Source organism: Hemiscyllium ocellatum, chromosome 1, assembly GCF_020745735.1.
Source record: "Hemiscyllium ocellatum isolate sHemOce1 chromosome 1, sHemOce1.pat.X.cur, whole genome shotgun sequence".
Taxonomy (NCBI): domain Eukaryota; kingdom Metazoa; phylum Chordata; class Chondrichthyes; order Orectolobiformes; family Hemiscylliidae; genus Hemiscyllium; species Hemiscyllium ocellatum.
The window spans coordinates 52,789,625-52,814,474 of NC_083401.1; the positions used below are offsets into that span (position 1 = coordinate 52,789,625).

Consider the following 24,850-nt stretch of genomic DNA (forward strand, 5'->3'; position numbering starts at 1 on the left):
GACCAAAACCCACTTGTTAAAGCCACCAAGGCAATTTCAGGTAGGATTGCTACTCCTGCAAAGGGGAGTTCTTATCAGTGTAAGACGGATTCCTGAGATGAAAGTACATCATGCTGACCCATAGTACCCTCTTGTTCTACTGAGGATTCATACTGAATTTTAGCAATTTACATTCATTTGAAATGTCTTAATATAATTAGGACAAATGATTTTTCACTCTGCAATGTCCCTTGATACATCCCAAAAATAACTATAATTACAACAGGGACTCTCAGGCATTAAACAATAAGCACAAATCTTGGTTCCTGAAAAATGATGGACAATAAGAAATCACTTGAACTATAAAAATTTACAGTACAAGAATGAAAATAGAAAGACCAGTTTTTTAAATAAATTTCTTAACAGGATGTGGATGTCACTGGTTGGAACAGAACTTATTGCCTGTTCCTAGTTTCCCTTGAGAAAGTGGCAGTGAACTCCGTTTTTAAACCTCTGCAGTCTATTTGGTCTAGGTACACCCACATTGCTGTTAAAGACAGAGTTCCAGGATTTTGACACAGTGACACTGAAGGTACAGTGATATATTTCCAGGTCAGGATGGGGAGTGGGTGGGGGGAAATTTGCAAGTATTCTGCTGCCCTTGTTCTTCTAGAAGATGTGGGTGGCACGGTGGCACAGTGGTTAGTACTGCTGCCTCACAGTGCCAGAGACCTGGGTTCAATTCCCGCCTCAGGTGACTGACTGGGTGAAGTTTGCACCAGTCTCCCAGTATCTGTGTGGGTTGCCTCCGGGTGCTCCGCTTTCCTCCCACAGTCCAAAATGTGCAGGTGAGGTGAATTGTTCATGCTAAATTGCCTGTAGCCTTAAGGGATAAAATGTGGGGGAAGTGGGTCTGGGTGGGTTGTGCTTCAGTGGGTCGGTATGGACTTGTTGGGCCGAAGGACCTGTTTCCACACTAAGTAATCTAACCTAATCTGAAGAAGGTTTGGAGGGAGCTGTCTAAAGAGCTTTGGTGAATTTCTGCAGTGGATGTTGTCAAGCTTCTTATATATTGTTGTAGGTACACTAATCAGTTAACTGGGGATTCTATTAAACTTGCATTAAACAAGACATTCATCTTGTTGATGGTGAACAGGTTTTGGAGAGATAGGAGGTGAGTTAATCATGCAGGATTTCCAGCTTTTAATCTGCTGCAGTAGTCACATGCCATTCCAGTTTCATGACTTAGTGATATGAATGCCATTTTGTGTCAAGGGTTGGTGGCTAGATTCCCTCTTGGAGGCAGTCATTGCCTGGTACTTGTGCAACATGAGCATTACTTGTGATTTGTCAGCCCAAGCCTGGATATTACCCAGGTCTTGCTGAATTTGGACAGGCCTCCTCAGATACTGAACTATACAACCATTCATGAGCATCTGCCGTCCTACCCTAAGAAGGGAAAGTCATTGATGATGTAGCTGATGATTAAAGCAAGGTCTTCTTTAAAGGTTATCACCTACATACATCATGTCTTTTAAAGTTTTATCATGATCCAGCTCATCCATTTGTGCGACATTCTCATAATTTACATAATTCAAATTAAACACTAGCGAGTTTTGAAAAGATTTGTCGCTCAGTTGAGGTTCTGAATGTAAGTTTGCTCATGGATCTGGAAGGTCCGCTTTCAGACATTTCGTCACCATGCGCGGTAACATCATCAGTGAGCCTCCGGTGAAGCACTGGTGGTATGGCCTTCTTTGTATGTGGACCTAAAAAGCGGGCCATAACACCAGCGCTTCACCGGAGGCTCACTGATAATGTCACCTGGCATGGTGACAAAATGTCTAAAAACGAACCTTCCAGCTCAGCGAGCAAATGTACACCCACAAATTAAAACATTCTTGCTTCAAACCTAACTACAACACTTTCAAGCATAATGTATTCTAAATTATTGAAGTCACACAATTCTAAACAAAACTCCTAAATCTGAAATAGCCAGACCTCTAGTTGTTTCAATATGCTGCTGTAGAAAACTTTTCCTAAGACACCCCAGATACTGATCCTCAATATTGTTAGTGTTCAATCGTTTCCTGAGTCGATATCCAGAACAAATAAGAACAGAAGTAGCCCATTCGGCCTCTCGAGCCTGCTTCGTCATTCAATAGGAACACGGCTAATCCAACATTCTTAATGTCCACTTTCCTGCCTTTTCCCATAATCCTTGATTCCATTACTGATCAACTATCTACTTCAGCCAGAAGGACACTGTCACTACAGCTCGTGGTGGCAAGGTGTTCCAAAGACTCAACACTCAGAAGAAATTCTTCCTCATCTTAGTCTTACATCAACACCACTTCATCCTGAGACTGCACCCTCTGGTCACAGACTCTCCCATGAGGGGAAGCATCTTTTCAGCATTTACTCTGTCAAGCCCCTTAAGAATCCTATATGTTTCAATGAGATCACCTTTCATTCTTCTAAACTCCAAGTGAGAAAAGAGGCCCAATCTGTTTAGCCTTTGGTCATAAGAAAATCTCTCCATACCAGAGATCATCCTAGTTGACTATATGTGAACTGCCTCTAACGAAATGCTATTTTTCCTAAACTGCTCACAGATGTGGTCTCAGCAGCACGTTGAACAGTTGCAGTAAGACTTCCCTACTCTTATACTCCAACCCCTGTGAAAAAGGCCAACATTCCATTAGCCTTCCGGATTACCTGCTGCACCTATGTGCTACCTTTCTGTATTTTGTGCACAAGTACCACCTAGCATCTTTCTGTTGCAGCTTTCTGCAGTTTTTCTCCATTTAAATAATATGTTCTTTTGTTCTCCCAAAATGAACAACTTTGCATTTTCCCACATTATACTTGATCTGCGAGCTATTTTGCCCACTTCCTTACCCTATCAATAGCTCTCCACAAACTGTATGTATCCATCTCGTAACCTGCCTTTCCATTTAGTGGAATGCAGATGCTGATTTAAGTCACCCATGATTACTGAGCTGCACACACTACAAGTTTCTCTCATCTTCTGATTTATATCATGTACCACACCACCACTACAGTTTAGTGTCTGATAAATAACTCCAACTAAGAGCTCCTGTCCCTCACTGTTTTTAGCCCACACAAACAAATATCACACATCACTCCTCTGATCTGAAATCCTGAGGTCAGTGTTTGACCTGTAATGAGTTTTGAAACTGACTGGCCTTGGCAGATCCCAAACAAATGTAATTGAGCAATTGAGCAGATTATTGTTAAGCAGGTGCTACCTTCTTTCACATTACTGTTGATCAAGAGCAGACTGATGGAGAGATAATTGTCAGATTGATTTTGTTCTGCTCTTTTGTATACAGGATGTTACTGTTGTGGCACGGTGGCTCAGTGGTTAACACTGCTGCCTCACAGCGCCAGGGATCCAGGTTCAATTCCCACCTCAGGCAACTGTGTGGAGTTTGCACATTCTCCTTGTGTATGCGTCAGTTTCCTCCCACAGTCAAAGATGTGCAGGTTAGGTGAATTGGCCATGCTAAATTGCCCGGAGTGTTAGGGGAATGGGTCTGGGTGGGTTGCTTTCCGGAGTGTTGGTGTGGACCTGTTGGACCGAAGGGCCTGTTTCCACACTGTAGGGAATCTGATCTGAATCAGATCTGACATTGTCGGGTAGATGATAGTGTTGTAGCTGCAGTGAATAGCTTGGCTACAGGCAGGGCAAATTCCAGTGAACAAGTCACAGTACTGTTGTTAGAATGCTTTAGATTAGATTACTTTCAGTGTGGAAACAGGCCTTCGGCCCAACAAATCCACACCAACCCGCCAAAGCGCAACCCACCCAGACCCCATTCCCCTACATTTATCCCTTCACCTAACACTATGGCTAATTTAGCATGGCCAATTCACCTAACCTGCACGTGTGGACTGTGGGAGGAAACCGGAGCACCCGGAGAAAACCCACGTAGACACGGGGAGAATGTGCAAACTCCACACAGTTAGTTGCCTGAGGCGGGAATTGAACCCGGGTCTCTGGCGCTGTGAGGCAGCAGTGCTAACCACTGTGCCACTGTGCTGCATAATGTTATCCAAGGCCAACAGCCTTTGTAGTAGCCAGCATGTTTAGCCGTTTCTTCATAGCACATGGAGCCGAACTGAATTGACTAAAGAACTGCCGGAGATGCCGGGGACTTCCAGAGGAGGTCACTTGGCACTTCTGGTTGAAAATTGTTGCAATCTCTCACATGTAGTCTATTACTCAAGATACAAAGGTTCCCCATGGGAGACTGGTTAGCAAGGTTAGATCTCATGGAGTACAGGGAGAACTTGCCATTTGGATACAGAACTGGCTCAAAGGTAGAAAATAGTGGGTGGTGATGAAGGGTTGTTTTTCAGACTGGAGGCCTGTGACCAGTGGTGTGCTATGAGGATCGGTGCTGGGTCCATGACTTTTCATCATTTATATAAATGATTTGGATGCGAACATAGGAGGGCTAATTAGTAAGTTTGCAGATGACACCAAAATTGGAGGTGTACTGGACAGCGAAGAAGGTTACCTCATAGTGCAATGGGATCTTGATCAAATGGGACAATGGGCTAAGGAGTGGCAGATGGACTTTAATTTAGATAGATGCGAGGTGTTGCATTTTGGGAAAGCAAATCTTTGCAGGACTTATACACTTAATGGTAACATCCTAAGGAGTGGTAATGAATGCATCTATTTCTTCTAAATAGTGCCATGGGTTCTTTTATATCCACCTGAGCAAGGAAGTGGGTCTTGATGTAAATGTATGAGACGGGGTAACAACCTTTGCCCATCAACAGTGCTGGGAACACTATCACCTCCATGTTCCTTTTCATGTAAAGCAACATATGACTTGGATGCCGATCATTATTCCTCCACTGTTTTCTTTTCTATATTCATTCACAGGATGAGAGCGACACTGGCTAGGCAGCATTTATTGCCCATCCCTGATTGCTTAGAGGGCATTTAAAGAGTCAACCACATTGCTGGAGTCACATGTAGGCCAGACCAGGTAAGGAGGCCAGTTGCGTTCCCTAAAGGACTTTAGTGAACCAGATTGTCAATTGTCAGCACAACCAACAGATTCATGGTCATCATTAGATTCTTAATTCAAATTTTTTTTTTAAAATTGAACTCAAATTCCACCTTCTGCTGTGGTGGGATTTGAACCCGGGTTCCAAGAAAATTATTTGGGTCACTGGATTAACAGTCCAGTAATAAGACCATTAAGCCAACACCTCCAAATGTCATTGAATAAGAATTACTGAACTCTCAATGGAATATCATTGTGGGAGAATGGACTGTGGTGGTTGATGGAAATTTTTCACCATCAAAACCACCTTTTCAACGTAACCAGAGATCTCAATAATTCCAGCTTTTCTGAGATTGCCTGTATCTCAAGATCAAAAATAAATCCAAAGGGTACAGGTTTACACACTACAGACAGCACAATAAATTAGTGCTAAAAAGTGAGGACTGCAGGTACTGGAGATCAGAGTCAAGAGCGTCATTCCTGATGAAAGGCTTTTGCCCGAAACCTTGATTCTTCTGCCTCGGATGCTGCCTGACCTTGCTGTGCTTTTCCAGCACCACACTCTCAACAATAAATTAGAGCATTGAACTCCCTCAGAAATACCCCTACACTGAAAAGAAAAACTGGTTTAAATCTATATTTCTTTACACAAAATAGACTATGCAATATTCTTCTAACAACTTGTGGAATAGAATAGGCTTAACTCATTTCATAATCCTAATAAATGAAGTATAAAACAGAACGGTAACTGTGCACCTTGCAAGATGCCAAAGTGTCACAAACTCACCTGACAGTGTGGGTGTGGGTTTGAACATCCCATCATAGCACCTTTATTTTCAAAAATCTGAAATCAAAAAGAAAATCAATTCTATGAAGAATAGTAACAATGCTATAATTACTCTAGTTATAACTGCAATGGGTGCAAGCATTCCTTTCAGTTTTTTGACTTTTAATAAACCAGATCATAAAATTTTCAACCATACAAAATCTGTGGAGTTGCGAAATCTTCATGTGGTTTCTGACGATTAATATGTAAGCTAAATACAGTTCTTGCATCTCTGTATTGGTGAATATTTATTGAAAGTCAAAGCATTGCAACCAAACTGTTCAAAAATATACATTAAGCTCCTGAATGAAAGAGAAATATGCTTCATACATGCAATTAAATGAATCCACCGAGTGGCAACTTCTTTGCTCTTGCCTCACCAATATCTCTTCCTGAATGGTTACACAGTGGTACGGATATTGGACTAATAAACCATACAGCAAAACTAAGACTCCAGAGAACTGAGTTCAAATGCACTAAATTTGGGATTTAATCATGTGATTTAATAAATAAATAAATCTGGAATAAAATGCCATGATAGAGTCATAGAGATGTACAGCATGGAAACAGACCCTTCAGTCCAACCCGTCCATACCGACCAGATATCCCAACCCAATCTAGTCCCACCTGACAGCACCCGGCCCATATCCCTCAAAAACCCTTCCTATTCATATACCCATCTAGATGCCTTTTAAAATGTTGCAATTGTACAAGCCTCCACCACTTCCTCTGGCAGCTCATTCCATACATGTACCACCCTCTGCTTGAAAACGTTGCCCCGTAGGTCTCTTTTATAGCTTTCCCCTCTCACCCGAAACCTATGCCCTCTATTTCTGGACTTCCCGAAAAGACCTAGTCTATTTACCGTATCCATGCCCTCATGATTTCATAAACCTCTATAAGGTCACCCCTCAGCCTCCAACACTCCAGGGAAAAACATCCCAGCCTGTTAGAGACCTAAGGGGCAATGTTTTCATGCAGAGGGCGGTGCATGTATGGAATGAGCTGCAGAGGAAATGGTGGAGGCTAGTACAATTGCAACATTTAAAAGGCATCTGGATGGGTATATAAGTAGGTAGGGTTTGGAGGGATATGGGCCGGGTGCTGGCAGGTGGGACTAGATTACGTTGAGATATCTGGTCGGCATGGACGAGTTGGACCGAAGGGTCTGTTTCTGTGCTGTACATCTGATTTCCTCTGGCAGCCCATTCCATACACGTACCATCCTCTGCGTGAAAAAGTGCCTTAGGTCACTTCTAAACTTTTCCCCTCTCACCTTAAACCTATGCCCTCAAGTTTTGGATTCCCCTACATTGGGAAAGAGACCTTGGCTATTTGCCCTATCCATGCCCCTCATAAACCGCTATAAGGTCACCCCTCAACCTCAGATGCTGAAAATAGCCCCAATCTACTCAGCCTTTCCCTTTACTTCAAACCCACCAACCCTGGCAACATCTTTGTAAATCTTTTCTGAATCCTTTCAAGTTTAACAACATGTTTCCTATAGCAGGGAGACCATAGTTGAATGCAGGATTCTAAAAGTAGCCTAACCAATGTCCTGTACAACCACAACATGACCTCCCAACTCCTATATTCAATGCACTGACCAATAAAGGCAAGCATACCAAATGCTTTCTTCACCACCCTGTCCTACCTATGAGCCAACCTTCAAAGAACTTTGAACCTACAACCAAGATCTCTTTGTTCAGCAAGACACTCCACCATCAAGTGTATAAGCCCTGCCCTGATTTGCCTTAGCAAAATGTAACACCTCTCATTTCCAAAATAAGTTCCATCTGCGATATCTCAGCCCATTGGCTCAGCTGATCAAGGTCCTGTTGTACTCAAGAGATAACCTTCTTCGCTGTCCACTACACTTCCAACTTACTAACAATTCCTTCTTTTTCACATCCAAATCATTTCTATAAATGACAAAAAGCAGTAGATCCAGCACCGATCTTTGTGGCTATCAAAATGGCTAGTTCTCCCTGGAATCCATGTGATATAACCTTGCTAACCAGTCGACCATGCAGAACTTTGTTGACAGCCTTGTATATAGACAACATCTATGACTCTGCCTTCATCAATTTTCTTTGTCACCAGTTAAAAAGAACTCAATCAAGTTAGTGTCATACAAATTCCCACACACAAAGCAATGTTCACTATCCCTAATCAGTCTAAATCCAAATAAATCCTGTCCCTCAGAATCTCCTCCCACAACTTACCCATTACTGACGTCAGACTCACTGGTCTAGTTCCCTGGCTTTTCCTTACCACCTTTCTTAAACAGTGGCACCACATTAGCCGCCCTCCAGATGGTGAGAACAAAAGGGAAAGTTAGACCATGCTGCAAAACTGCAAACCAATGGAGTGGACAAACTATTGCAATCCCCTTTCAGCATGGAATAGCAAATTTTCCTTTCAGGATTTTACATTTTTTGTGTGGTTGTGTTATTTTCAATTATGTAAACTAATCTGACTGAAGATGCAAACTGATAATCAAGAATGGTACAGCCAAATTGATGAAACAATTTCATTAGTTGATTTTTCATAGAATCCCTACAGTGCAAAAACTGGCCACCTACCCCAATAAGTGCACACTGACCCTCCGAAAAGTAGTCCAACCAGACCTATTCTCCTACCTTATTTCTGTACAATTACCCTGACTAATCCACCTAACCTACACAACCCTGAACACTGTTGGCAATTTAGCATGTCAATTCACCTAACGTCTGCATCTTTGGATTGTGGGAGGAAACCGGAGCACCCAGAAAAAACCCATGCAGACTCAGGGAGAATGTGCAAACTCCACAGTCACCCGAGGTTGGAATGGAACCTCGGTCCCTTGTGCTGTGAGGCAGCAGTGTTAACCATTGAGCCACCATGCTGGTGCAAAATTATCTGATTTACACCATTTTGCTTAATATTTACTCTTCATTGACATATTAGATTAGATTGCCTACAGTGTGGAACAGGCCTTTCAGCCCAACAAGTCCACACTGACCCTCCGAAGGACAACCCACCCAGACCCATTTCCCTACACCTAACACTACGGGCAATTTAGCATGGCCAGTTCACCTAACCTGCACATCTTTGGACTGTGGGAGTAAACTGGAGCACCCGGAAGATTCCCACGCAGACACGGGGAGAATGTGCAAACTCCACAGAAATAGTTGCCTGAGGTGGGAATCAAACCTGAATCCCTGGCACTGTGAGGCAGCAGAGCTAACCACTGAGCCACTGTGCCACCCTTACATAGCTAATGATTTTTTACAACATTTTACAACATTCCTGTGCCCATATGTTGTAAACTATTAAGATTTTAAAGCACAGCCAATTTATATAATAAATAAGTTTACCTATTTGTACAATTTCCGACCAAGACTTCTTTGGCATATTTTCTACTTCTTACACCTGAATCCCATTTAGAAAATCAAACAGGTCCCTTTTAAAGCCAGTTTTTTCCTTCATTAACTTTGAAGGTACTATGTACTTTCCAACTGAAAAGAGTCAGCTTTTGCATTGGTCACTTTCTTTGTACTCTCAGATCTGATATTTTCAACAGGATTGAGACACTTTGGCCACCATCACCAACAACTTCAATATAGTATATTTTGCATAGAAAATATCATAGCCGCTTTACAAGAATACTACCAAAATAGAATTGACACCAAGCATATAATAAGAGTTTACATAGGAACTCAAAGACTTGGTCTCATAGGTAGGCTTTAAGGAGTTCTTAAAAGAAGGAAAAGGTAGAGAAGTTTCAGAAGGGATTTTTGAACCTCTGGAACAAGAATTCTGCCTGGAGAAATCAGCAATGAAACAAAGATGGAGAAATAAGTTAAAATAGATGCATATAATTCTGGAATGCTAAGAATACAGAATGAAATTGCCGCATCCACTTTAAAGGTAAAATTAATGGGTCTCCGTCTCTAGTTACCTGCACCCATTGATATGTGGATCCGAGTTCTACCATCAGTTCCACCCATTTGTCAATCACAGCTCTGATTTCTGGAATGGACATCAATGGCAGGGTGATATCGGAATGAGGATGGAAGCACATGACCTTACTGAAAGAGAATATACAACTGAGTACAATATACAAGGTTAGAAATGAAGAACTGTATCATGCTTGTAACATTGAATAAGTAATTACCATGAAGAGATATTCCATTACAAGGCCTGAAACTGCTTTTTGTAGTATAACGGGATAATTTTGTTAATTAAGGAGGAGTTAAATTTCAGCAAGAGTTAACATTCATGTTACAGTGATCTTGCCACTGTCTGGTGATGTTACACAGAGAGTGTGGCTGGATACAATTAATTCTACACCAGCTTTCATATGGAACAGATAAATTCTGTACAACTCCCATGAGTCCTGGTAATTAGGCCTATTATATACTTGTACTTATTTCTCTCTTGAGAGATTATGGTTCATAACGTGATTTTTTCTTGAAAATGTGAGTTCTAAAGTGAACAGAAACATGTACAGCTTTAAGCTTGATGTGTAGTTCTATACTAAGAGAGTTAAGAAAGGAGACAACACAACCATACAAAAGACCTGGATGTTTCTTGCACTTAGAGCTGAATCTTATGTTTTTTGACTGTTTGCCATGAGATTTATCACTGTATCTTACCAAATTTGCGTCATTAACTATCCACCCTGTGACAAAGACATTCCTCTCAAAGCGAAGTACCATCTTATCACTTGCCATTCCTGGAACAACTCAGTATTTACTGGAGATCCCGAGCTAGCATCATCTTTAAAAAGGTTCTGTGCACTCGGACAAGCACTGTCAGTCCACTGTAACCCTGCATTATTCTTAATATTTTTCTGGATATGACGGACGAGGGGAAATTGTGCCAGCCTGGACAAAGGTTGGTGTCATGCAGTCTCAGCCACTTGGAGGAATGCACAGCAATGCAGGGAGAAAGTCAAAGACTTTCGCCACTCCTATAGCATAAATGTCACCATCTTATCTTTGAAACCTCACATTACCTCTTTCTATGCTACTTTATCCACCTCCCACTAAGGATCGTGTGCTAGCACTATCACCATTGCCCGAAACATCTTTCCTACTCACTCTCACCCACCCCAACACAAAATGTCACAAACCTTGCATACCTCTGCACCTTCCCACCTGTACCACCAGTAATACTGGTCTTGCCTACTTGCATCCCCCATAATAGCTGCCTCTCTCTCTCTCTCACTTCAGTCGGAATGTAGTCCAGAATAGGCCAAAAGAGTAAAGACAGGTGGTCAGCTCCAAAATATTAGATGGAGAACATCCTGTTTTTGACAGTCCAGAGTGGCTGACTGACCATACCCCAGCTCCTGGTATTAGAACTTGCCCTTGTCTTACTGCGCTGGAACTTTGAGTGAAGGTTATCTTCCTAACTTGACTGAGACCCCTTGACAACTATGACAAGCTTCCTGGCTTTGTGTCAGCAGAAAACAACACAGCAAGATAGCTGGTATTTCTGGCTGAGGAGAAAAAGCTCAAAAAGGCAAGGTAATGCAAGGCAGGGATGCTCTAAGTATCCAGGTAGTGAATGAGCACAATGACAGAAAGTAAACAGGCCAGAAATGCAGCCTGGTCGAGTTCATGAGCTGGTTGTGTAAACCTGAACAGGACCATTATAGTGATAGTTTCTGGTGCAATCAAGCTGAGCTGGCCCTGGGATGCTGCTACTTGGGGGCCAATATGGAGATCCTTTGGAGTAAACAGCAAGCTGAAGTCACCAGGTACATGTTCTGACTTCCACCTCAAGAATTTTCAGTATCTAGCATGATCGTCATGTTCAATAAAAAGCTATATATTAAATGAGGTAATGACATTGCTATTCAGGAACGAGCTATTATCATCCTTGATTGTAAACTCACTATTACTCATTGCTTGGCAAAAGTATAAAAGATGTGGTGACAGCTCCCGATGTTGCAAAATGTCTTCTCTGATTCGAATACAAATTTCACCAGAGCCCATGTCATTCATACTCTTAAGATTCGGTTGATAATTTCAGTTTCATTTTAGAGTTTGTGCCTTGTAACTGCTACAGATTTGAATGAAACTTATTTGCGTACATTTAAATGAAGCCTTTTTAAAAACCATTTGAAAACAAAAACAGTGTCAAGATTTAAAAGTAAGAATGCAAGAGAAAAAATAAAATCACTGCTGTTGCCCTATGACACAGAGAGATAGGTGGGAACAAATGTTCTTTTAGAAAGACAGAACTATTCAGAAAGTCAGTGAGTGTGCAGGTTTCTTTCAAGAGAGGAGGGTCATTCAAAAAGAAAATGCCTGCAGGATCTGCAGTATAATTCAGCAACCTTCAAAACAGTCAGAGCAGAAAAAAACTGCTGCAAATGTGTTGCTGGTCAAAGCACAGCAGGTTAGGCAGCATCTCAGGAATAGAGAATTCGACGTTTCGAGCATAAGCCCTTCATCAGGAACAAGAGAGAGAGAGCCAAGCAGGCTAAGATAAAAGGTAGGGAGGAGGGACTAGGGGGAGGGGCGATGGAGGTGGGATAGGTGGAAGTTCAACACGCGGCGAGATATTGAACAATTCTTCCGCCGCCTTCGCCTCCGTGCCTACTTTCACAACCAAGACTCCCGCCCACCCTCTGACGACCCCTTCTCCCGCCTCCAACACACCCCATCCACCTGGACACCCCGTGCAGGCCTCCTACCCGCCCTCGACCTCTTTATAGCCAACTGCCGCCGTGACATCAACCGACTCAACCTGTCCACCCCTCTCACCCACTCCAACCTCTCACCCTCAGAACGTGCAGCCCTCCACTCCCTCCGCTCCAATCCCAACCTCACCATCAAACCCGCAGACAAGGGAGGCGCGGTGGTAGTTTGGCGCACTGACCTGTACACCGCTGAAGCCAAACGCCAGCTCGCGGACGCCTCCTCTTATCGCCCCCTTGACCACGACCCCACCTCCCACCACCAAACCATCATCTCCCAGACCATCCAGGACCTCATCACCTCAGGGGATCTCCCATCCACCGCCTCCAACCTCATAGTCCCACAACCCCGCACCGCCCGTTTCTACCTCCTGCCCAAAATCCACAAACCTGCCTGCCCCGGCCGACCCATTGTCTCAGCCTGCTCCTGCCCCACCGAACTCATCTCCCAATACCTCGACACGCTCCTGTCCCCTTTAGTCCAAGAACTCCCCACCTACGTTCGGGACACCACCCACGCCCTCCACCTCCTCCAGGATTTTCGCTTCCCCGGTCCCCAACGCCTTATTTTCACTATGGACATCCAGTCCCTGTACACCTCCATCCCCCATCACGAAGGACTCAAAGCCCTCCGCTTCTTCCTTTCCCGCCGCACCAACCAGTACCCTTCCACTGACACCCTCCTTCGACTGACTGAACTGGTCCTCACCCTGAATAACTTCTCTTTTCAATCCTCCCACTTCCTCCAAACTAAAGGAGTTGCCATGGGCACCCGCATGGGCCCCAGCTATGCCTGCCTCTTCGTAGGATATGTGGAACAGTCCATCTTCCGCAACTACACTGGCACCACCCCCCACCTTTTCCTCCGCTACATCGATGACTGTATCGGCGCTGCCTCGTGCTCCCACGAGGAGGTTGAACAGTTCATCAACTTTACTAACACCTTCCATCCCGACCTGAAATTCACCTGGACTGTCTCAGACTCCTCCCTCCCCTTCCTAGACCTTTCCATTTCTATCTCGGGCGACCGACTCAACACAGACATCTATTATAAACCGACTGACTCCCACAGCTACCTGGACTACACCTCCTCCCACCCTGAACCCTGTAAAAACGCCATCCCATATTCCCAATTCCTTCGTCTCCGCCGCATCTGCTCCCAGGAGGACCAATTCCAACACCGCACAGCCCAGATGGCCTCCTTCTTCAAGGACCGCAGATTCCCCCCAGACGTGATCGACGATGCCCTCCACCGCATCTCCTCCACTTCCCGCTCCTCCGCCCTTGAGCCCCGCTCCTCCAACCGCCACCAAGACAGAACCCCACTGGTTCTCACCTACCACCCCACCAACCTGCGCATACAACGTATTATCCGCCGCCATTTCCGCCACCTCCAAACGGACCCCACCACCAAGGATATATTTCCCTCCCCTCCCCTATCAGCGTTCCGCAAGGACCACTCCCTTCGTGACTCCCTTGTCAGATCCACACCCCCCACCAACCCAACCTCCACCCCCGGCACCTTCCCCTGCAACCGCAGGAAATGTAAAACTTGCGCCCACACCTCCACACTCACTTCCCTCCAAGGCCCCAAGGGATCCTTCCATATCCGCCACAAGTTCACCTGTACCTCCACACACATCATCTATTGCATCCGCTGCACCCGATGTGGCCTCCTCTATATTGGTGAGACAGGCCGCTTACTTGCGGAACGCTTCAGAGAACACCTCTGGGCCGCCCGAACCAACCAACCCAATCACCCCGTGGCTCAACACTTTAACTCCCCCTCCCACTCCACCGAGGACATGCAGGTCCTTGGACTCCTCCACCGGCAGAACACAACTACACGACGGCTGGAGGAGGAGCGCCTCATCTTCCGCCTGGGAACCCTCCAACCACAAGGTATGAATTCAGATTTCTCCAGCTTCCTCATTTCCCCTCCCCCCACCTTGTCTCAGTCGGTTCCCTCAACTCAGCACCGCCCTCCTAACCTGCAATCCTCTTCCTGACCTCTCCGCCCCCACCCCACACCGGCCTATCACCCTCACCTTGACCTCCTTCCACCTATCCCACCTCCATCGCCCCTCCCCCTAGTCCCTCCTCCCTACCTTTTATCTTAGCCTGCTTGGCTCTCTCTCTCTTGTTCCTGATGAAGGGCTTATGCTCGAAACGTCGAATTCTCTATTCCTGAGATGCTGCCTAACCTGCTGTGCTTTGACCAGCAACACATTTGCAGCTGTGATCTCCAGCATCTGCAGACCTCATTTTTTACTTACAAGAGCAGAAAAAAAGTAACTTTGAAGTTACTAAGGAAAAACTCCAGAAGCAAAAGGCCAAAGGTGGCAGAGAAGGCGGCTTTTAAATGGATGAGTTTAAGGGACACATGCTAAGGAGTGAGTGACTGGTGTTGATGGTTTGTTTAAGGGTCTCTGGAAGAGACAGGAAGTAAATGAGTGTTCAGACACTATCACCATTCCTACATATGTCCTGGCACATACAAAGCAGTGATGATGGATCAAAGGGTTTTAGTCAGCCTTAGGAGTTCTTACCATTGACTTGAACCCCAGAAAGTCTTATACCATCAGGTCAAATATGGGCAAGAAATCTGCTAAAAACTATAGACCACCCTCCCTCCCCCGATGAATCAGTACTCCTCCATGTTGAACAGATTGAAGAATATACTAGAAGTAAAGCCTGCAAATGAAAACTACACAATAAGGAAATAGAGACAGAAACAGCACAATTTGAGATACCAAGTGTAGAAGATAAAGATTACATTGGGTTGGGTGGGGGACTGTATAGACATAAAAAAAGGCAAAAGTCATTCAAAGCCCAAGTTGCAATTGGAGCAAATCAATAATTTTTTTTATTTCCCAGAATACTTAGTGAATACATACCTACTGAGGAGCTTTCAACAAATAGATGGATACATGTACAATGGAACTACTCACTGCTTGAACCAAGGACAACTTAATCTAACAGTGAACCATTAATCGATTTGTGATGCTTTCCTCAGCAATACACAAGTGGTACAAGAAGGAATGAGCAACTAATTTATTGTGTCATGTTTCAAGTTACAATATTCACATGGATTTATGTGCAGCTTGTCATACTGCTATCATGCTTGACTACAACTGGACAGACACATTTCAACATTGACACTGAGGGTGGTCGCATGCCAAAGTGTCCTACTGGTAATGTCAGCAACACCAGGAATGTTAACAGGACAGTGTTGGAATATGCTCACAAAGTAACAAACATACCACAATTGTGACAATAACAATGATACACAATGTTGCCCACTGTATAGCTGGACTAAGAAACCATAGTGTCCTTTCTGTGCTGTGAACCAAGTAGATATACAACCTATCCTTTCAGGGCAATATCAAACATGGAAGATGATCCTAGTCCATCTACACACATATTTGAATTCCAGTTTGTTAGGTTCTACCACCTAGTAGTTGTATCTATTTATACAAGCATACTGTGTAACTAGTTAAAGGAAAGAATCAATTGTCCCCATGCCTATACTACTTTTGTGACATAATGATACACTCTGTCTCCCTATATCTAGATATGCCAAGTAGGTTGATTCCATTCCAGCCTTCCCAACTTCCATCATACAGTCAATGATGTGTTAAATTCACTTCTTTCTGTCTCATATGTCAAACATTTACATTACCGAAGAGGCTACATTTATCTAAATTAGTACTTAAACTATTTCCTCATAGGAAGTATGGATGATGTGTGTAGAAGCCCATGTGCATGAGGAAGCTGCTGCCATGGTTTCAAATCATATCGCCAATGGGTGGATACAGTCAAAGCTGAACACCAAGCCAATTCTAGATACAGAGACAGAGACAGAGACATTCCCACCACTGCCAGGTAAGGTGGTCATTTGATAGTAAAAGGTAAACTCACTATAGACCAGGAGGATCATAGGGCAGCTTTCTCATTAGAGAGCGAGTGAGTCAGCTGGTGGTGGTTTAACCTTAGGGTCATTACATCTTAGGCAAAGAGCAAGTTCAAGAAGGTGGGACATTCATGCTGACATTAGCTAGCATGGGACTGGAACTCATGCTGTTGACATCACAACCAGTCATCAGTCAACTGAGCTATCTGACCCTTACTTAGTTTATTTGGTGGTTTAGTACTTCACCTATCAGAACATAATATACTGTATGAGAGGAGTACTGATAGGTTGGCTAGAGGACTCTAATTGGTAGAGGTATTGCCATGGTGAACCTACTAATGCTAATTGACAGTAAACAGCAAGGCTGTGTTCAGATTTTAAACTAGGCTCAGTGTGTTAGACTTGCATGTACTGCAAGATCTAACATTCACAGGATGGTGTTCTCTGCAGATAAAATACGTTTTCCTGTTTCACCTTTACAAAATATAAGATTTTTTTTATTTGTCACGGTAATCACTGACCAGAGTCAACCTGTCTGATTTAAAACAAAGTCTGAGGAGCTCTTGTGATGCAGCGATAGTGTCTCTACCGGTGGCTCTGGTGGTACATGTTTAAGCCCTAACAGCTCGAGTTGATTAGAAAATATCTATAAACAAAGCCTGGCTATTAGTATTAATGTGTATTCACCATCACACTGCCTTGGCCAATAAAAGACCATATGACCAATAGACCAATAAAAGACAATCAATCAGTATTCTTCTCTCATGCAGCATAGATGTTAGTAATCCCCTGAGTTGGTACACTTGCAAAATTCCTGATGACTACAAGATGAAAATGACAAAATGTTCCTTTTTTCAGTCATATCAGGTAAGAGTAGAATAAGTAAAAGTTGTCTGAGGAATTCAGGCTTAGAGGAAGGTAATGGGGTCAACTGTGAGAAAGTATGTAACAGTTCCATCAAATATTACTTGTGAGTTTAGTTAGGCCTGTTACAAAACTGTCAAAAGGGAATATGCTTTGTAAAAAGGAAACAGGAAGTTACCACAAACATTGAACAACATATATAGAACAAAGGGAAAAGACTAGTCAAATTTGGGTTGAAGGGAGACTATTTCAAAGATGGAGCAATTATGGCCTTTTTGAAAATATAAACATACAAATCTGTCAAGACAGCAAACAACATGTTGATCCATCAATCCTGTTCCACACCATGATGTCCAGACAATTCTTTCTTCAACTGACCTCCCCACAATACCATGTCACACCCACCTGGTGTAAGGCAGGAGGAGGTATAATACTGAAGGAGAGTGAACCATTTATTGTAAACTAGTGTGAAGAAAGAAAGATTAGAGAAGGCTTAAACTAAACTGGAGAGAAAACTGGACAAAGTATAAGCAGGATTTACAAGCATAATACCAAAGCAAAGAAAGTACAAGTATCAGGACAAAGATGCTCTTTTCTCAAAACAAAAGCTGAGAGGTGACCTCATAGATGTTTTCAAAATTAGAGGCATTTGATCGGGTAGACGTAAAAACATTTTTCTATTTTTTAGGGGCTTGTGGGAGTGGTAATCAGAAGGTTTCTCCAAGGTGGTAATTCAGCAAGACTTTCCAACAGCACCTTTGAAATCTATGACTGCTAACAACTAGAAGTTCTAACAAGAAGAACAAGGGCAGCAGATGCATGGAAATATCAGCACTTGCAAGTTCCCATCAAAGTCATGCATCATCCAGATTTGAAATGATATCACCGTTCCTTCACACCATTGAACCCAAACAATGGAGCTTCCTTTCTAACTGCACTACATGCATCTTCCACTTGAATATCTGCAGCATTTCAAGGAGGCAACTCACCACCATGTTCTCCAGGGACATTAAAGATAGTCAATAAATGTTGGCCAAGCCAGAAGCATCTGCATTTAACAAACAAATAAAAATTAAAAAATCTGATAGTCATTTAAAAAAAATCTAACAAGGAATTCAAAAGAAATGCTCTCAAAGTGGTGAGAATACAGAATGTGCTACCACATCAAGTGATCAAGGCAAAGAACATAGATGCACTTAAGGGGAAAACTAGAAAAATATATAAGTTAGAAAAGAATAGAAGATATTATTATGGTGAGATAAAAATAATACACTGGGTGAGAGATTATATGTAGCTTAAACACTGACAAATATCTTGTTGGGGCAAATGGGTTCTTTCGATGCTGTAAGTTCTATTTAAATCTACAAGATCAGAAGGAATTAAGTTAGATTGAAATGGTTTTCCCTTAAACTCACGGTTTGAAAATGTTAATCCTCATTACTGAGTGATTATGGGTGTTTCCAATTCAGTAATTGCAACTAAGTCGTGCTGTGCCAAACTTATTGCAGTGTTATGAACTAGGCTAGACCACTCAAAACATTAAGCCTCAGACCATAACGTTAGACAAATTGTAAGTGTAAAGTGAAAATAACCTGCAGTAAGATAGCTAGGTTGACTACTGGATTTTAAAAACAGACAAAAATGGATTCACAAAGCTACACAATGAAACACAAAGAACAGAATAAAGAAGTCCTACAGAACTCAACCTATTAAACTAGACTTAATTATGCTTTTCCAAATATACACAACAGTCCCAATAAGCAAAGTCTCTTTAAAAAAACCAGTATAAATGGAACTGGTTGAAGGGCAGAGAGCGTGAGAGAGAGAGCGCGCCACAGAGACACAGCGCGCGCCAGAGAGACACAGAGATCCTACACAGCTCCCTGAAAACTGCTCAGCTCAGGTCAGTTAGAGCGCTGACCACTCCCCTCTTTGTATACAGGTCACTCCTGAAGCACTTTGGCTGTTTACATATACACTAAAGGCTTCTAAAAATCTGTTCATCTCTGCAGCAAACCAGACTGATCGGAGCCTGGCCTGGTTTCTTGCCCCTCTGAGAGAAAAAAAACTTCAAGGACAGAGTCTCCTTGAGCCAAAGAACAGCTTTTGGACAAAAAGGGACTAGGTTTGTGACAGCAGTCAAGTTGGTTGTCACCTGTATTACAGACAGATGTTTCTGGACAATTCATTGACTCTTCCTCTAGTACATGAAAACATAATCACATGCTTTAAAAGGAACTAAACCAGCGCTCACAATATAAGCATAAATTTTACATTGATTCAAACATTAGTTTTATATATTCACAACATTTCCACTATATAGATCCTCACAATAACATAATTACCAATCGCCTCTAGCAGCTTTGCTCTGAAACAACGGGTGTTTACTGGGACCTAGGGAGTTAAAAGAAAGAACATTAAAAAAAAGGTAGAATGCAAGGAAAGCATTTTATTCAGTATTGTGTTTTGGGGTCTTTTATATCATTATGATTAAAAAAAAGTGTGTTGTACATTGTTTACTGTTGATCCCTTAAAACATTTTTTTAAAAAAATACAACTTTCATTGTAACGTTGTCAGCGTATTTAACTCAGGAATGAAGGCAACTGCAGAATTAATTGAAGAAAAAGAAACATTCACAACAACATGCATTATATAGTGAAACCATGCGCTTGGATGGATATAAAAGATCCTATTTCAAGGAAGAGTAAAGATGTTTTTTCCAATATTTGTTTCTGAACCAACATTGCTAAAACTAATCAAATGTTCATTATCATAATGCTTTCTGACCTTGCTACATGCAATTTATGTTATCATAATTCAAAAAAGGTAGTTAAACTAGTTGTCAAGTACATTTGGACACATGAGGTCAGGAAAAATGTGATACAAATGCAAGTTCTCCCTTTCTCTCTCAAACTCTTACTGCCCTCTTTTCCAATTACCTCTTAAAGACATTCAACCAGAATCAGAGCTCTCAAGCAATTATAACTTCAATCATTTTTAGAAAGGATGTTAGCAATGAGAATCTGAGGTTTTAAAAGGAGACTTTGATATGAGGACCTCAGAGAGAGTTCAGATTTAAGACCCAATGGGTAGTCTAGGAATATAGAACAGTACAACCCATAAACAGGTCATTCGGCCCACTACGTCGGTGTGAACCATGATGCCATCCTTAACTAATCCCATCTGCCTGTGCATGGTCTGCAACCCTCTACTCCCTGCCTGTTCATTTGTCTGTCTAAATGCCTTTTAAACTTTGCTGAAGTATCTGCTGCTACCACCTCCCTTGGTGGCATGTTCCAGACATCTATATGTAGAAACATTTCCTCACACAACTCCTTCAAAAAACTTTTTCTTCTCACTTTAAACTCCCAAATCCTGGGGAGAAGGCTCCAACTACCCACTCTATCCATTCCTCTCAAATTTATATATTTCTATCACATTGTCCCTCGGCCTCCGATGAAAACAATCCAAGTTTATTCTCCTTATAGCTAATATATTCCAATCACGGCATGCCATATGCCTTCTTTACCACCTTGTCCACTTGGGTTGTCCAGGGAGCCATGGACTTCCACCTGATGATCCCTCTGTATATCAATACTCTTAAGGGTCCAACCATTTACTATATGCTTTTCTTTTGCATTTGACCTCATAAAATGCATAATTTGTCTAAAATAAACTCTATCTGTCATTTCTCCACCCAACTTTCCAACTGATCTATTTCCTGCAGCATCCTTTGATAACCTTTCACACTATTCACAACTCCATCAATTTTCAGTCATCTGCAAACTTACTAATCACCTGACTGACATTTTCATCCAAATTATTTACCATATATACTCATGTAAAAGTCAATTTTTTCAGATTATTTTAAAAGGCTCAATTTATAGGGTTAACGATTACACAGGCAACAGTGTTGAGGGGCTAAAAGTCATGCTGCAGTTCGAAATATTATTATTAGAAGTCAACTTGATCGCTCAACTTAACTCGCGTAAAGAAGAAAAACACATTGAATTAGAGTAAAAGGTAAATATCAGATGGAAGCAAGAGAAACAAAAATGAATTACTGGTAATAAATTTTCTTTATATATACCGGCACAAAAATTTAACATGTCAAAGATTCGTTGAAATCCTGCAAAATGACACTGTTCAACATCATGGCCTGGTATAATGGCACATTTTATTATATTCCGAATATGTAAGCGTCTTGACCTTTACTGCCAAATTCTTCAGTTTCCCTCCCATTTACTCTCGTATGTAATGAGCCTCAGCAACATTAACAAATTCCTCAAAGAATTAAAGATATATGCAGCTAATATATCTCACTTTTATTCAGATATAATGACACAATTAAAATAATTAACTTTTGTATGTACAGTGAACAAAGTGTGATAAGTAGTGAGTGATTGAGCGAATGAATCAATCAATCAATCAATCAATATGTGCTCTTGGGGGCTTAGTAGAGTTATGAATGAATGAATGAATGAATGAATGAACAGAAATGCAAAATAGTAAACAAAGAGTGATGAGTAGAGTTACCAGTGTGAATGAATGATTGCAAATTCGCTTTTAAGTGGGTTAATGTAAACATGCAGTTTCCTTTGTAAGAGGTTTATAATGCGATATCATAGGGTCGACATTTACACAAGATCAACTTTTACACAAATACATACAGTATATATGTTACAAACAGAGGTCCCAGCTCTAGCCAGTGTGGAATATAACTGATCACAGACCTCTAGTCAGAAAAATACCCCTGCATAACTACCCTCTGTCTTCTAAGACCAAGCCAATTCTGTATCCAACTTGTCAACTCATCATGGAGCCCAAGTGTCTTAATCTTCTGGACCAGCCTACCATGAAGGGCATTGTCTAATGCTTTAGTAAAATCCATTTTGACAACATCCACTGCCCTATCTTCAGTCACCTTTATTACGTCCTCAAAAGGCTCAATCAAGTTTGAGAGAGAACGCCTCCCCTGCCTAAAACCATAATTACTATCCCTAATAAGTCAATGTCGCTCTATACAGGAGTAAATCCTATCCCTTTGAATCTTCTCCAATAACTTCCCCACCAATAGCTTACCAACCTCTTATGGAATAGTGGATTGATTGATTAAAAGGTTGATTTACTGTCATGCGTACCAAAGATTGAGGGCTTGACTCAGTGCTTCCTGTAACTTTGAAACTAGATATTGAGTATTAACCACCAAGATTGGTACATCAGAGAACTGCTGCAAAAAGCCTGACAACTGGGGCTGAAAGACAGTGACTGAGGTTAGGAAGAAGAATGGCACCAAAACTTGGGTTCCTCAGCTGCAAATATAAAATGCCTGGTCTTGGCAGAGCATGGTTTTCCTCAGCTAGCACCATGATGAATTTGAACACCATGGTTCAGTCTGAAACTGAATCAAGATGCCTGATTATTGTTGAAAAAAAGTTGTGATTACTATAATAACATAGGAAGATTTTTTGAAAACATAATTTATGTTATAGGTGAGAAGTGTTGTTTCAGATTAATTGGTCAACATGAAGTTGGAAGTACCTGGGTCTGGAGCATCAGGTTGCAAGCTTGGAAAATCATTATCAAACACGTACGTACTTTCATACTCTGGGTTCACCTGCAAAATGTAAAATAAAACAAAGGAACATTTTCTGACAAAACTATGACGAGAACCATTCAAATAGTCAACTCTGTAATAAACGTTTCCTTTAGCAGATCAAATACAAAAAAAAGTGATCTAAAGTAGCAATGACATCAAACATCATGAAATATCTATCTGTAGGATCAAGAATGGTAGCAGTTACTGGAATTAAAATAATTTTCATTTCTCGGAGTTCTAAGGAAGGTTCACTGGACCTGAAACGTTAACTCGGATTTCTCTCCACACAGATACAGTCAGAGTCATGGAGCTGCAGCATGGAAACAGATCCTTTGGTCCAACTCATCTATGCCAACCAGATATCCCAAATTACTTTAGTCCCATTTGTCAGCATTTGGCCCATATCCCTTTAAACCCTTCCTATTCAGTTACCCATCCAGAAGCTTTTTAAATGCCGTAATTGTACGAAAAACAGAAGTTGCTGGAAAAGCTCAGAAGTCCGGCAGCATCTGTGAACAGAAATCAGAGTTAATATTTTGGGTCCAATGACCCTTCATCAGACCTGATAGCAGCTAGGAAAATGTCAGTTTAAGCTGACAAGTTGCTGGGGGTGACGAGGTAAGGAGTAAACAGAAGGCGGTGATACAGCCTAAAGAGAGAGAGAACATTCGCTGCTCACTATGTGGTCTCCTCTACGCTGGGGAAACGAAGTGGAGACATCTACGCACTGCCTGCAAAAAAGACCTTGTGCTTCCAGGTGCCTGCCACTTTAACACACCACCCTGTTCGCTGGCCAACATCTCTGCCTCAGGCCTACTGCAGTTTACCAGTGAATCTCAGCAGACACTGGGAGAACACCACCTCATTTTCCACTTCAGGATCCTGCAGCGCTCCAGACTCAATGTCCTAGCCCCTATTGTTATCACATAATCTGCCATTACACACTACCTACTGTCAGCCACAAACAGTCTCCATTAATAGCTAATCACTCTCCTCGCCAGATTGTTATCCACCCCTTTGCCTGTCCAACTGTTCTTCTCTCTCTCTCTCTATCTCCACCTATTGGCTACTCCTTACTCTGACTCTATACTATCTTCTGCATCTAAACCGATATTGTTCTAGCTACCATCATTTCTGAGGAAAGGTCACCGGATCCGAAACATTAACTGATTGCTCTTCACAGATGCTGCCAGACTTGCTGAGCTTTTCTAGCAACTTCTGTATTTATTTCTGATTTACAACATCAACAGTTCTTTCGATTTTTAGTTTGTAATTGTACCAGCCTCTACCACTTCCTCTTGCAGCTAGTTCCATGCACACACCATCCTCTGCGTGAAAACTTTGCCCCACAGGCCCTTTTAACTTTCCCCTCCCACTCAGGGCAGCACGGTGGCTCAATGGTTAGCACTGCTGCCTCACAACACCAGGGACCCAGGTTCGATTCCGGCCCCAGGTGACTGTCTGTGTGAAGTATGTATATTCTCCCCCTATCTGTGCCCCGGTTTCCTACCACAGTTCAAAGATATGCAGGTTATATGAATTAGGTAAAAACAATGCTGGAAACCAGATTCTGGATTAGTGGTGCTGGAAGAGCACAGCAGTTCAGGCAACATCTGAGGAGCAGCAAAATCCATGTTTCGGGCAAAAGCCCTTCATCAGGAATAAAGGCAGAGAGCCTGAAGTGTGGAGAGATAAGCTCGAGGAGGGTGGGAGTAGAAAGTAGCATAGAGTACAATAGGTGAGTGGGGGAGGGGATGAAGGTGATAGGTCAGGAAGGAGTGGATAGGTGGAAAAGAAGACAGGCAGGTAGAACAAGTCCGGACAAGTCATGGGGACAGAACTGAGCTGGAATTTTGGAACTAGGGGGAGGTGGGGGAAGGGGAAATAAGGAAACTGTTGAAGTCCACATTGATGCCCTGGGGTTGA

General features: G+C 42.4%; 1 protein-coding gene across 2 annotated transcripts in view; it reads right to left on the minus strand.

The window, feature by feature from the left end:
- galt (galactose-1-phosphate uridylyltransferase) overlaps positions 1-24,850 on the minus strand; it is a 77,965-nt gene that overhangs the window by 43,541 nt on the left and 9,574 nt on the right. For both annotated transcript variants that reach the window (XM_060829285.1, XM_060829277.1), the window contains exons 3-6: positions 22,867-22,942; positions 19,670-19,718; positions 9,797-9,926; positions 5,815-5,871 (exon numbers count right to left, since the gene is read on the minus strand). In XM_060829285.1, the coding sequence (XP_060685268.1) occupies positions 5,815-5,871; positions 9,797-9,926; positions 19,670-19,718; positions 22,867-22,942 (312 nt within the window). The remainder of the gene's footprint in view (positions 1-5,814; positions 5,872-9,796; positions 9,927-19,669; positions 19,719-22,866; positions 22,943-24,850) is intronic.